Source organism: Gekko japonicus, unplaced genomic scaffold (assembly GCF_001447785.1).
Source record: "Gekko japonicus isolate JY-2015 unplaced genomic scaffold, Gekko_japonicus_V1.1 scaffold139, whole genome shotgun sequence".
Lineage (NCBI taxonomy): Eukaryota > Metazoa > Chordata > Lepidosauria > Squamata > Gekkonidae > Gekko > Gekko japonicus.
Window position 1 is genome coordinate 1,378,787 of NW_015164186.1, and position 15,151 is coordinate 1,393,937.

The 15,151-nt window shown below is 41.8% G+C and overlaps 1 protein-coding gene across 1 annotated transcript in view; it reads left to right on the forward strand.

Moving 5' to 3' along the window:
• Positions 1 to 15,151, forward strand: part of KAT6A (K(lysine) acetyltransferase 6A) — a 70,529-nt gene that overhangs the window by 16,209 nt on the left and 39,169 nt on the right. Inside the window, exons 3-4 of the mRNA XM_015408184.1 lie at positions 11,068 to 11,176; positions 14,261 to 14,376. Coding sequence (XP_015263670.1) covers positions 11,068 to 11,176; positions 14,261 to 14,376 — 225 coding nt within the window. The remainder of the gene's footprint in view (positions 1 to 11,067; positions 11,177 to 14,260; positions 14,377 to 15,151) is intronic.

The following is a 15,151-nucleotide window of genomic DNA, read 5'->3' on the forward strand; positions in this document are numbered from 1 at the left end:
CTAGGCTTGAAAACAGCCACTTGCTTGCTCCAAGTAACAATTGTTTCCAGTAGCATTGTAAATTAGAAAAGACGGTTCTTTCTCTTTCTCTTTCAAGCCTTCAGTATGCCATCAATAACCACTATAGGTATGTGGACTAGAAAAAAAGGGCTAATAACTTTTGCGCCTCTGTGCCAAAACTTTCAACAAGGACAAACAATATGAAGAGTAAACAGCAAAGTGTATGCTATCCAGCTTCCACTGGTGTATCTATTCTCCCTCCTAATGGTAGCCTGAATATATAATGCTATATTGATGGTAATATGTTGGTTAGTCTCAGTTCAATCATTGCATGAAAACACTGCTCATTTTGTCAGAGAAGATCCCGTGTAATTTTAGAGAGAGAATAGGCTTGAACCTAGCATCTGGGACAGAGGCAATGGGCCACACCCCCTTCTTGCTTCCTTCTGTGTGGTCCTATGCCAGTCTGTTCCCACCTTCGAGCTGTATGAGGCAAAACTTCGTATTAAGCCAAGTTCATTAACTAAAATATTTGTTCTTATAACCATGAAGGTTTATTAAAATTTAAGAGGCTTTTTTTGCTAGTATTCAGAGCAGTGTGCAAAGTAAACAGTAGGGATGGGCACAAACCTAAAAAAGGTTGTACAGGGTGGCCCTTAAACCGAATGGGCTCCACCTGAACTGGTCTGGCAAGTTCAGTTCCCTCTTTCTCCCAAATGGGAGAAAGGGGGCGGGGTATTGCCCTGGAAGGGACTTCCCTTCCACCTTTGTCCTGGCCATGGCTCGCCCTGGTCAGGATGGGGGAGGATCACCCAGGAAAAGACTTCTTTTCCCCCTTTCTCCCAGCCATGGCCAGGAGAAAGGGGATGGGATCTCCCAGGAAAGGGCTTCATTTATCCCTTCTGTTTTGCTCTGCCTTGGTGGGGAGCAAAATGAAAGGTTAAATGGCTGACAGTCATTTAAACCTAGCAGCTGAATGGTGGACCCCATTCAGCTGTTAAGTTTAAATGGCTGGCCCTGAACAGCTGAACCAAACCAGAAAACATCTGGTAAATGTTAGAGGAATGCACCTTCCCCAAACATTGGTTCCCGAGCTCTGAAGCAGCCGAAGTTCAACCCGAATTCTGGCTCATGAGCTGGTTTTTTCCCATCTCTAGTAAACAGTTCAGACATTATGAAAAAAGAATAAAATCATTGGGTTGGTCCATTGCAGTGTTTCCATGGGTGCAAGGACTTCTAACTGCTGAGTGTGAGTTTCTTGGCTCCTCCTTCCTCTGGCAGCGTAAAATGTCCCTCCTGAAATCCTGTTCCAGGGGATAGGGGGGACGTAGCAAATAGTAGTCAAGTTGGCCTAGCAAACACAGGTATAAAAAATAGGACCGAAAAGTATCAGTTAAAAGATTCTTATAAGAGTATTTTCAGCCATTTTTGAAATGTTTGAAGAGATGATCGGTCTAAAATGATGTTCTGAAGAAAACATTCCAAAACTGCTGGGTTGGGTACCCATCAGAAAGGCTGTGTAAAGTATGTGTATAGAGGTCATTTTGTTTCCTCTTTATTACATGATTGAACCTGAAGTAGGGCCTCATTTGTTGATCCTAAGTTATGTATAGAGGGGCATATGGAAGGAGATATTCTCTAATTAATTAAAGCAACTGATCACATCCTTTCTACTTTCAAACTTACATTCTTGCCTCTGACAGCTGGAAACTTCCTTTAAAAACAGATATGCAAATAATGACTTGGTGATGATTACCTTCCAGCTCAGATCATGTGTTCTGCCTTCACTCCTTCCCAGCTGTTATAGCACTGTTCAGTGGTTCATTTACTTCAAGCATTAAAAGGCTACTAGTTCTTGTCTGTACTATAGCCAGTGTCCTCTGTGTGTTTATGCAATAAGTAAATAAGTTCCAAATTCTGTAGTAAGAAAAGGTGACTTGAGTCCTGCATAAATTCTATAATTTAAGCATATTTTCATGGCTTCTTATATAACAGTAGAATTTGCATTATGACTGGGAATCAGCAAAAAGGGGGCAGTCTGTCTGACACAACCTCACAGTAGAACAATTACTGGCTGCTGTTTCTTGATTATGCAGGTATGCTTTCCTTTTAGGTAGTTTAGCAGTTGTCAGCTATGTACATAATTTCCAGAGCTTTTTGCTTTGTTTATGTATTCATCTGGATCATATTTAGTGATTGAATTTTCCATTTGTGATGCCTGTTGGTATCTATGTGTAGATCTACAGTTTTGAATTGTCCGCTGCACACATATATAGTAACACAGTAATACTAATAAAATGACAGGTTTCTAACCAGCTATATAGTTGGCAGTTCTCCATCAAAGTTCAGTGTTTTGTTTTTTATAGAGTGACACTGCGTTGTAAAGTGAGTGTTTGAAAGGTTCCCTTAATTTCTGTAATTTTCTGTTGATCTTTCAATAAAAACAACCACCACCATGGGAAAACACAAAATCCAACAATTAAAAAAAGAAAAAAGAAAAAGGAATTTATAAAATAGAGCCAAATCTACACATAAGTTTCTATAAAAGGTTTCCAAATATTGAGAAATAAGGTCATATGCAAATGACATCTATATGCTGTGCATTCAAATACTGATATTTCTATCAATTCTAAGGTTCTCAATCCATTGTAGGGTTGCAACCCCTCTGGTGTGGGCGAGGGTTCCCCTGCTTTTGTAGGCTCCTCACTGTAGCTGGCCAGCAGGGAAACCCCCGCCCGCAAATGCCCCAAAATGCAGCACGATGATGTCACCCAGAAGTGATGTTATCATATTGCCGATGCTGCACGGCAGTGCTCTAGTTTTTTGGGCAAAACTCTATGGTAAATTTGGGCTTAAATCATGGAGTTTCCCCCCCAAATTAGAGCATTGGCAGCATGATAACATCCCTTCTGGGTGACGTCACTGCACATACAGCAGAAGATTCTGGCAAGGCCCAGAGGTCCCCCCACCAGGAAGAAGGTAGGACCTAGCAACCCTAATCAATTGCTTTACCCGAGGGGCAAGTTGATAAGCAGAAGTGGACCCTTCTGAATCCCCTCTTGTTCACAGGAGAGAAAAGGATTTTAGGAGGGTTTGCTGTCTTCGACACATTCTTTTAGAAGTGGGCAGAAATTTGCTTTCAGATTTCTTGCTCTTGAGTAGGAAGGTTAGCAGAAATAGTCTGAAACGATACTTTGAGAGCTGATCTGTTTTAAGGATGTTGCTAAATGCAGGGATCCTGTGCTTGTAGGATTCCTTGCTGCTGTTAATCTTTTGGATTACATTCATATCTGATTATATTGCTGAAGAAGTGAATGTGTGGTTGGGATTATTCCTGGGGACAAATCATGGATCCAGTGAAACCATGAGGGAGGTGAGCCTGGATGGAGTCATACAGTACACAGACTTGTGTGAGTGAATTGGAAGGTTAGAAGAGCTGGGTTTTTTTTAGGGAGAAGTGTATATGGAGAACCTGAAAAGATTTTTTCAGCCCACAGTAATTAAACATGCAAACTTTTGATTGCATCATCGAGCATAGTAAACATTTGAGGAACTAAGGCTCATGATATATCAATTGCTCTGATCGTATAAAGTTACCTTATATTTAGTCGGCCCACTGATCCCTCTAGCCTGGCACTGTGAGCTCTAGCTATTGTGTGACTATCCAATGTCTTAGGCACAGGCCTTTCTAGCCTTATTTCCTGAGATCTTTCAGTTGAAAATGTCAGAGATAGAACCTAGAAGTCTCTCTGTGCAACAACAACAACAAAAAAGTATGTTGCCATTCCTGACTTTAGGGAATGATTAAAATTTTGGGTATACTTACAGATCTATCTGATCTGCTTTTCCCCCCTCTCCTAAGTTCAGGCTGACCCCCATTATCACCAAAAGGAAACTGAGATCTTTGTTACTCTCAGCCATAAAATTGTGGGTTTTTTTTTTGGAAATGGTGGTTTTTATGTGATAGAACATGTTCAGTGAATCAGTAATTACTGTATTTTGTAGAAGTAAGCAATGCTTTCTTTTGTGTTTGGTTCAGGAAAAGGTAGTAAATGTTTATAGCACTTATCTGTGTTGCAGCCAGTGTAAAAGTTTTGAAAACTATTGATAAACCCAATAATTTCAAAGAACGTTCTAGCCCTCAGAGGATACACCATAATGAACTATGACAACTTGTAAACCATGCATATTTTTGTCCTAGCTGGGCCATGGAATTGTAGTATATGGCGACACCCACGGACATGGAGTTGTGAAAGGAGAACAGGCAGATTTCTGGTGCTTTTGTAGTCAGTGACTGGGAGACTAAGGGCTGGAAATGCTTTGCCGAGAATGCTGTGACATAACTTTAAACTGCACTTGTAAATGTCTCAGAAACCTAACAGGAAAATCTGTTAACCTCTCATTTTGGCTGCTCGGGGCAGTGATATGTAGTTGTTACTAAGAACTTGCTGTTCTTTCCTTTCTGTGCTAATGTGAAGTAAGGTGGTATTGTGAAAGTCTCTGGTTATCAGTCTTCTGGCAAAATAATGAAAGAAATGTCTTTTATATACATGAGGTTACCCGCTATAGCATGGGCCTTTGTTGCATTTTTATTAACACTACAAACTACAACAGAAAATAGGGAAGGGGACTACAATTAGGGGATAAAGAAAGATACCCACTACTGACTAAAAACCCAAGAGAGGAGATCCTCTCACCAGTTTAGACAAACATTTAGTCTTAATCTCGTTAATCTTACTATCAACTGAGTCAAATTTAGCATTAACTTTTCCAAGTCTGCATTTTAAAGTTTAACTGTCATACAGAAATACCCCAGAGCATCTCATTTCAACATTTTATAAAGGCACAATTCAGAGTCCTTCAGCCTTTACTTCTCCTTGCCTAATCTCTTCCGGAGTTTATAAGGACTTTTAGGGGCTGCTGCCCCTTTCTCTGAAAGAGAGTCCTCTCCGGAGGATTCCAAGTCCAGCTCGCCATCGGACTTACTGCCCATCCATTTTTTTCCTTCTTCCCCTGGCTCACCCAACTGGACTCTTAAAAATTCCTGTGCTTTCTGAACAGAGTCAATCTTTTCTTTTTTGTCCTTGATTTTGAAGGTTATGCCTTCTGGAGTTAACCATCTATATACAATTGCATTTGTCTGTAGAAAAAGAGTTAATTCTTTATATTTCTTTCTCCTTTGTCTTATCTCAAATGGAATATCTTTCAATGTTCTGATGGCATTCTCCCCCACTTTCAGCATAGCATTGGCCTTCTTTATTGCAGTCACACACTGTCTCGACATTTTCAGTGAGTTATCTACTACAACTCCAAGATCTCTCTCTTGATCAGTCTCTGCCAGTTCAGACCCCATCAACGTGTATTTATATTTAGGATTTTGGGCTCCAATGTGCATCACCTTGCACATTTAAAAATGTATAACTAGTAACCCTACCTAGAGAAATAAGAAAAACAGTGGATTTATTCTATGAAGGAGGGAAAGCTTTCTGTTGTTGGGCTGTTCTTTTCTTAAGGGGGAAATCTCTTTTCTTGGAGGCATTCAGGAAAAGGCCAGATAGGTTCCTGGCCCTGACACTTCCTTGTTTTGGGGGTAGGGGTTGAACCGGGTGAATTGCTAGGTTTATTCTGTCTTTGATTTGGTGTCTTATATCTCTTTTTAGGTCACAGGATTTTGCCTGTTAGTCTCTGTTAACATCCTCACATGTTATCTGACCTTGCATTCTGATTTTGGGGATGAGGGTCAATATTGAGACACCAAGCACCGCAGAAGTCGAGCACCTGTGGTTTGTATGGGCTGGTCCAGGATCCTTCCATTCAATACAAGAGCAGTCCTAAATCTCAGGCAGGCTGCTCCCCCAAAGTGAACAAGGTAGCAGCTGTCCTAAGGTGGAAGCTCTGGCTTTATTCCTCTCAAGCAGTGGAGGCACAGGGACCTAAAGCTATCAGAAGGATTTGTGCTTGAGGATGTACCCTTAAGTGGCTGACAATTACATACAGGTTACTTTCTTTTAGAAGCACCCTTTCAGGGCTGAGAGGAACACACTTTGTTAATTTAGCAGGTAAAATGTCCTTGTTGAAGTTAGTAATATTCAGATGAGAAATAAAGGGCAAATACTTGAACCTTGAGACTGCAGTGATTTATTTATCAACTTCTTGAGCAAAGTAGAATTCTGTCTTATGTCATTTAAATTATGATTGAGTGTATTCCTAGGAGAGAACCTTTGTAGCTTGTTCTGAAGGCTTAATATAGGAACTGAGTGGAATTTTATGTATCCTGCAGCAGGAGATGATACAAGCTTCAGTTCTTAAAAACCTATGCATGCTAATAGGATTCTGCAGTTTCCAAGGGTACAATTGGTCAAGGAGTTCAGCTATTGTCGTAGCGCATCAGGATTTATGATATGTTAATTCTTGGTGAGACCCTAAAAGTGAGGGATGTTGGTTCTAAAGAGCCCAGCTCTACTCATGTGCTGTTATAAAGATGCTTACTAGGTTCAAGTTTGCAAGATTATATTTATTGTTCTATGTTTAGTTGTAGCTCTTTGGCTTCCTCCCCTATTTCTTTCATCTTGCTATTTATGTAAGTTATTTACAGTACTCCCCCTGCCACCTTGGAAAAGCTCTGTCTTGACTACCTGCTTTCCTCTTTCCACTTCCCCTGCCACCTGCAGTGATAGTCCAGTACAGAGACAGCTCTAGCAAAAATGTTGCTTGTTGACGTTTTAGAGTATTTTTCTTGGACACAGAAGCAACCAAGATTTTTTAAAATGAAAATGATGTAACCATTCATGATCACTTGCAACTTCACTGAGTCATGAGTCTCCCTCTGTAGGACATAAGGGTGGTGTAGTAGCTCTGCCTCCCGTCCCTTGTCTGTCAGCTCTGCTGCTGTTCCTTGCTACTGCAGTCACATGATGATCAAGGGACACTTCTCAGTAGCAGATATTTACTGGCTCTTAATTCCAGACCAAAGCGATTGGGCTGAAACTGCATCTGTTATTTCTTCCCATAAATTGTTGTTTGCCCCCAGCTATTGAGAACAGAGCATGATAAAAACTGAACTGGATAACTTGGGAACAGCTAGAGATGTGAAAGATCTGTTTTTCCACTTTATTTTGTGTACTTTATATCCTGTCTTTCTTCCCAATGTGCTTGCTTCATTCTTGTCTCCTCCATTTTATCCTCACAACCACCCTGTGAGGTAGGTTAGGCTTGAGAGTTTGTGACTGGCCCAAGGATATCCAGCAAGCTTCCATGGGAAAGTGGGGATTTAAACCTGGGTTTTCCAGACCCTAGTCCTAGTCCAACACTTTTAAACACCACACTGGCTCTCAATTTAATTGCTTTTGTGTAAAAGCCACTATATCCATATCCCTCCAGGGTAATTATGCCAGGTCTTGACTCCCTTCCCAGCACCGTTTCCCAGAGAGAATACCAGGTGCCATCAGGAGGTCCATCAGTGGGGCCAGGACACTAGAAGCCCTCCCGCTGTTGGCCCTCCCCCCAAGCATCAAGAATACAGTGCATCACTTGTGCCAGATTGAGAATTTCTATCTATACTTTGTGGCTGATAGCCACTGATGGACCCCTGCTTGATTGAAAGGTTGCCTTTCTCCCTACCACAACAGCATGGCCTGTGGCAGCTACTTTTAGATATTCTGGAGAGCTGATCATGATCTCTGGAATCTTGTCTAGTTGCATGGTGAGGATCCCATTTTGGTACTTCAGTCTTTGCGCTATGGACTTGTAACCACAGAATGGGATAAAATGAGTCTTTCTGTCTGCAGAACAGAATCACTGGCTGAAAAACTCTGTGTGTGTGTACATGTGTTTGTTCTAAGGCCTTTCTTTCCGTGGAATGTTCTTCACTCTGTATTTCTCTGTGGGAGCAGTTTAGTCTTTGAATGTGTCAAGCAAGTTGGCTTCTCAGACATCCTTTGTATAGTAACAGCATGTGCTGAGAAACTGGCAGCTTTTATAACACAGTCACTCTTTCTCTCTGACTCTGCCCTTCCCCCCATTCCCCCTCAAGCTCTGGTGACATTACATAGATGTGCTTGCAAGAAAAACAGCAGAGAGAGAGAGAGTTGAGTGTCTGCCAAAACTCTGCAGTCTGAAATGGAGCTGCCTTTCTTTCTCCTTCCCCTCCCCCCCTGTTTTCCCAGGTCTTCAGTTGTGTACATGATTTTCCTCCCCTCTTTTTCTAGATTTCATTGCTGAGAACATACTCCAACAGGGAGATCTTTCCCCCCATACTATAATGCTTGATTCTAAAGATTACTCTCTCCAGGTTTCCATGCCTATTCAGTGTAATTACATGTATCCTTATCGCATCCTAGTAACGTTCAATATGCTTTCATTCTAAACATACTGGCATTGATTGGACTTGTAAAGCTGTTGGTTTATTGTTCAGTGACTCCCTCAGGGACAATAGCTAGAGGAAAACTTCAAGCTGTGAAAAATGTTTTTCTTACCCTTTACTGTGTGTGATCCTTTTTCAGTGCCTCTTCAGAGTTGCTTTTTTAATCGTCTTTCTTTGATGTTTGATTCTACAAGTGTTAAAAGGCCAGTTAGGACAGTGGTATGGACATACACTCGAGACAGGAGCTGTGTCTTGACCTTCCCAGCAGACCTCTTGATTGGTCTGGAGGACACTCTGTCTGACCTCTATCAGCTGATGCAATAAAGGAGTCTCTAGTCCAGACTTAGGTGGTATTCTGTATGTAGCATCTGTGAAGTCCTTCCCACCTTCTCTCCCTTTCTTTTCTTTTCTTTTGATTATCCCTAGAAGACATGTGAGTTCTATCAGGTTCTTGACCTAAACAGGCATGAGGAAGCTTCATTATGCCACTTCCACATTTTTTTTGGGGGGGGGGCGCTTAAGCAGCAAAAACAAATTGTGGCAGTTGACCAACTGTGGAAAGAAGTCCACAGAATGTTATAAGATCACACAGAATTTTTTTACAGCTGTGCTATGCACACCATCTGAGAGAGTGATGCATGCTACTTTCAACATGGTACCCACCCCTCTTTATAAAATGAGAGGTTGTCATGGATGTGTCTGCATAATCAGAGGCCTCTGGGCAGTCTCTCATTTTCCAATGGAAAGGGTGTTTGCAAGGATAGGAAGTAACATGTAAACATCTTGAGCCTGGGGAAGGGGTCAGGCTTCCCTGGCCATGCTTCTGGAGAGGGGGTAATGATATCATGGCTGGAGGAAGAATCTGGCCCCCAAGACTGGAAGAGCCTCCCTTCTTCGTAGTATAGTATTTGAAAGAAAATAACTGGGCACAAAATTCAAAAGCTTTATTGTAGTGAAGCATGTACAAGTAAAATGAGGGTTGTACATTTGACATTAATGCTTGTTGTGTGTGTTTCTAATGGTTTCTAACATTGCTTGCCTTTGTCACTGTTGCAGCTTAGTTTCAGTAACACCCCTGTCCTCGAGATTGTTCTCTCTATCAGAATATAAGCATCTGCTTGAGTTAGGCTTCTTGTCCCCAACTCCTTAACTTTGTACTTCTGTTAAATATCACTCGCCATTTTGCTACCTCTTCCTTTCAGAATTTCACTCTCTCAGTCATTTAGTTGTCTCATTGTTCACCTTGAATACAGATCACCTGTGAATGTTTAAATAGCCCTGGCTATGTTTAAATAGCCCTGGCTTTGAGATGCTTCCTTCATTCCACATATAAAAACCGCTGTAAAACCTTTATGATTTTAAGCTTCACACATAGATTTAAAGGATCAGTTTATGATTTTTAAGTAAATGATCAGCCATTCCATCTCAGGATGCTGAGAAGACTACAAGCACCTCATTTGTGTTCCACCCTCCCCTCAGGGAGCCTAACAGCCATCCCACCAGAAATTGTTAAGAATAATAATGCTAATTGAATACTTCCAGTGTGCAAGTTGTTTTGTGCAAGTTTCCAGTTGCCACAATTAACTCGATGATTAATTTCCACCATACACAGTCATATTTGGATTCCGCTATTCCTTCCACAAGCTTCGAGGAGTCTTTGTAACAACCCTATAAGAAAAGTTGGACAGACAGAAAGATTTTCCTAGGCCCACCCACTGAGTAACACACTGATTCTTCCCTGTCTCTTTCTGCTGGCATGTCATCCCTTCTGAGTTGGAATTGTGGCTGGAGTTTTCTATGTATCTGTCATTCTTATCTCACCCTTCCTTGCAAGAAACCAAAGGTGGTATACATAGGGTTCCCCCTCCATTTTACCTTCACATCTACCATATGAGGTAGGTTAGGCAGAGTCTGGGCTTCGTGGCTGAGCGGGAATTTTTACCTGGGTCTCCCTACTCTTAATCTGGCACAAAATTGCATGACACTGGCTCTGAAGTCAAGCAAGACTTTTTCTAGCTTCTGATTTGAATCCTGACTGCACCTGGGAGATCCACAGAGTGCTATTGGACATGGGGCTTTTTTGCACTATACAGCTTTCAGTTTATTTTCCCTACCATAGCCCCATCTGCACCTCTGCTCTTTGCACAGCTACCTGGAACTGGCTCTCTGTTTTTTATATATATATATATATATATATATATATTTAGACATTTTTACTCTGCCCTCCCCGCAAGCGGGCTCAGGGCGGCTTACAAAGGGGCATACACCCATACATAAAACAGATAAAACAGTAAATCATGACTAATAACAACAGTAACAATAATAAAGTGCTTTTTGTAAACAAGATGGTCTTGAGTGGTTTTGATGCCATCTTCAAATCCTCCCCATTGGGATGTAACTGTCCGGCAGATAGTTCAAGCCAATCCCACATTGTCAGTGGCCATGCGATTTGTGGCGGAGCTTCCAAGGGCGATTCCTAATACCGATGATATTGCCACCGTTGGTGGTGGAGGCAGCGGCATATGTCTTCTTCATGGATTTCAGAGATAGGGGCTTGTAGAGCTGGAGACTGGGAAGTAAACTGCCTTTTATATTCCCAGTTCTTTGACATAATATTTACCTCTCCTTGCTACAACTTTTTGTTATAACAGTACATTTAACAACATACATATTAATGAATGTAAACCTGTTTGTTTCCCTTGCAGCCAGTTGCTGAACCAATCCCAATCTGCAGTTTCTGTCTTGGTACAAAAGAACAAAACCGAGAAAAGAAACCTGAGGAGCTTATCTCTTGTGCTGACTGTGGCAATAGTGGTATGTATATCTTCTGTATCTTGGTCAATGAAATCTGTTGCACTGGTGAAAACATATTGATTCATCAGTTTGGAGACACTGCCTCCCAACATCACCATGGTACTAGCCCTGATTCAGTACTGGAAGCTACTAAATTGTACAAATGGGCAGGAGGAATTCCCTTGTTGGGGAGGGGAGCTTTTTAATTCCTTTCCTAATTGCTGCTTCTTCCCCATATGTAGCTGAGTGATGAATTTGGCTAGACAGGATAGCAAACAGCTTTTGATTTATTAAGTTTCTTTGCTGCAGGAAAGATTTTTTTTAAGGTTCCAGTATAACTTTCTGAGTCAGAGTTCTTCTGTCTCCTTGCCTTCCTCCCCCAAATTATATGTATACCCATACAATTAGGCATTCATCCTTTAATATAACTTAATTTAAAACAAAAATTCCTCTAAACTAGGATGCAAAACTGCTTTAGGAATGGGTGTGTGCATGCTACTAATCAAGACACCCCCGCTGTTGGATCAACCCCTGCACTTAACTATTGTCAGGTTACTGGCTGTGTTGTTGGGGACTTATTTTCTGTTTTTCTGGTATTTCTTGAAAGTGCTGCAGACACTTGCAAACCAAAGGGTCAGAAAAGAACAAGAAATGATAGCGCCATTGTTTTTAGCTTTGAGGCATTGTATAGGAGACACCCCTCTTGTTCTTGCTTTAGAGCTATATTGCCCAACTGGAAGTAAAAGGGAAGCTGACTGAAGAAGGAGAGCACAGAGTTGCCTGGGAATGTTTTGTGTCAGTATCTGACTTCAGGTTATTTGGATAGTTTGGCCATTGCTGGGTCTGCTTGTCATTTATCATGCAAAAGCCACCATGTGCTCAACTTAGAATTCAGTCTGTAAAAGAACACGAAAATATGCCCCTTAGCTGAATGAGCAGTTAGTTAGGCATTATTTGGGAACAGCTCTGTGGTTAGTTCACTGTAGCATTTGCCACTCATTGACTGCTGGAATTACCGCTGCATGTGCCCCTGTCATTTCAGGACCTGTCCTGCACATCACCAGAGGTATTCAATGTTGTATTAAGTTTAACATTTAGTAGAAGGCAAGCCTGAATGTTTAGTCTAAAGGGCATTTCACATAACTCTTTCCATTCTAATCATCAGTGGTAGTTGCAGAAAAATAAACAAGCAAACCCAGGGTTCTGAAGAAGTGAGCCGTGACTCACAAAACCTCATCCCCTGCCACATATTTTGTTAGTCTTTAAGGTGCTACTGGTCTCTTGCTCTTTTCTACTGCTACAGACAGACAAACACGGTCCCCCATCTTGATCTATCTCCAGGGCCCTAGGACACCTTAAAGACTAACCAATTCATTTGTCTGATGCACATGATGACAAATAGGCTATAGCTACTGTTAGTCTTTAATAAAGTGAGTACTCTTTGTGGCTCTTCGGCTTTGAAACGGAGATGAACACCGCAGCCCTAGAGTCGGATTCGACTGGCTTTCGAGCAAGGGAACCTTTACCTTTTAGCATCCTTATCACATGCAGTATCTTTCTTGTACCCATTCTTATGTAAGGACATGCATTGCTTGATGTATAGTTAACCAACGGCATTAGAGTCAAACTAGAAGAAAATAGGGTGACTCTCTCTGACTTGACTGAAATTGCCCGAGGTATAGTACTGGGGATTTTTTAACACATATATGTGGATACAGTCCTAGAGCAAATAACTTTGAAACATTGTTCTCTGAATGGCCAACTTGGCATGTGCCTGGGCGTCTCTGAGTTTACACAATTTCTCCTAAGTGGATGGTTTCACAGTATTGTTCGGAGGACTGCGTATTTGGGCAAGACTACAGGGTTTTCTTCCAAAAACACATCATGCACTTTTTAGAAAATGTATTTCCTTTCTCTCCCAAGATCTGTTCAAGGCATCTCACAGAGTAAAAAAAAAATCAAACTCTTAAAAACAGCTATATAAGACTTATCAATATTAAAACAAGCTGGGGGCAATAAAGCAGCAATCAGCAGTGTAAAATGATATCAACAAACCAGTCCTCAAGCTAGAAGCAGAACATAGCCACTAAAAAGATGGAACTCCTCAGTTCAAATCCTAGGCAAAAAATTGTTTTGGCCTGGCACTTAATAACAGTAATAGAGTAGCCAGATGCGCATAAAGGGAGAGGGTATTCCAAAAGCAAGATGCTACCATTGCAGAAGTCTGGTTGCTACCCACCTCACTTCTACAGGAAAGGGTACTTGGGAGCATTGCTTCAGAAGATTATCTTAGGTGGTGGAATGGGCAGTATAGGAGGAGGCAGCTCTTCAAATACTCTCTGACACCAAGCCATTTAGAGCCTTAAAGGTAAGAATAAGCACTTTGAGTTGTGTTTAGAAACAGATGGGCAGCCAGTACAGATCTTTCCTTGCTAGGGTGATACAGTCCCGGTATCTGGTCCCCTCAATGGTTTGATCCTATCTCAGAGTGCTAAGCATACACTGCATTGCTTTCCCAGTACTAGAGCCTTACTAATGCTATATGCAACAGTCTCATCCAATGTTCCCTCTAAGCTGTGGAGTCTTGTGAGCAAAAATTCTACTTTCTGAGCTCCTGGCATTAAGGTTCTGAGCGAGCGACTGGACTGCTGCATAAATCAGTTTGCTCTGAAGCCATCCTTCCTGAGCTAAGACAAAGATGCGTGAGCCAGAGGCTAAAAAACTGTGAGCTAGCTCACACCAACTCAGCTTAGAGGGAACACTGGTCTCATCTAGTGATTTTTTCTTTGCATCTTCAAAGGGATTGTCACAGGAGCTGTAAAAGGTCAGAGCAGTAAACTTCTTGAAATCATGTCAATATGTGTAGCCAAATGCATCTCATAGAAATCGCAAGAAGGAGACTGTCCTGGCTATCCTGTAGCCTGTGCATGGAGTCTTTACTTATTGGTACCTGCTAAGGGGAGAAGCCCTGCCAGCGTGTGTGACCTGTACTGCTCTCCTGACATATACTACTTGAATGTCTGCTTTTCTTGGTTACTTGTGAAACTTCTGTGCGTACACAGATCTCTAATGTGAGCTGTGGAATTGTCTTCTCTTTTGGTGCAGGTCATCCATCCTGCTTGAAGTTCTCCCCGGAGTTGACAGTTCGGGTGAAGGCCTTACGATGGCAGTGCATTGAGTGCAAAACGTGCAGTTCCTGTCGAGATCAGGGCAAAAATGCTGTGAGTGGCTGGAGGAGGGTTGTGCCCTCTGAAATGTAGATGGTTAGATCTCTGACAAATTGCATCAGATTCTACAGGTGGACATGAAACTAGGGTAACTGAAAGGAGGGTGGGAATTGATCTGAACAGTGCTAAAATCGGGTGGAAGTTATAAATTGAGCTCACTCACTAGTTCTGTGCTCTGTTCCTTTGCTTCACAATGTGACAGGCAAACAAGACAAGGATGCCAAGAACAAATATGATCCTTAATCCTCATATATCAGTGATAAGCAACTGGCAGCATGTGGACCAAATCCAGGCTGCGGACAATAAACAGTAGGATTGCCAGCTGTCTGTGCCCTTCTAGTAACTAAACGGACTCTTGTAGCACCAACTAACCTTGATGCTAGCTTTAGGCAGGAGGGAAAACTGGTGAATACACAGGTTGTTCTATTCATATAATTTTAGCAGTTTTTCTTTTCCCTTGCTGACCCGTCTGCAGCGTTTAGCATCAGCTGTGGTTCCACTGTTAGTAGCAAACTGGGCCAGGAGGGAAAGGATCTGTTATTGCCTCCAGTGGCTTGCTCACCCGTCAGCCTAGTTGCCAATTACTTTCATAAAAGTATGAACAGCATGTGGTCTTATCTTTTTAGCTCAGTGGGCAATGGTTCAGTAGTATAGTACTGTGACAATACCTTATGTCCCTGGATTTCTTTAGAGGCATGAAAGTTTAATGTATTACAAGGGACATTGTACTGGAATCGATCATTTATCTGAATTCCTATCAAAATATGTT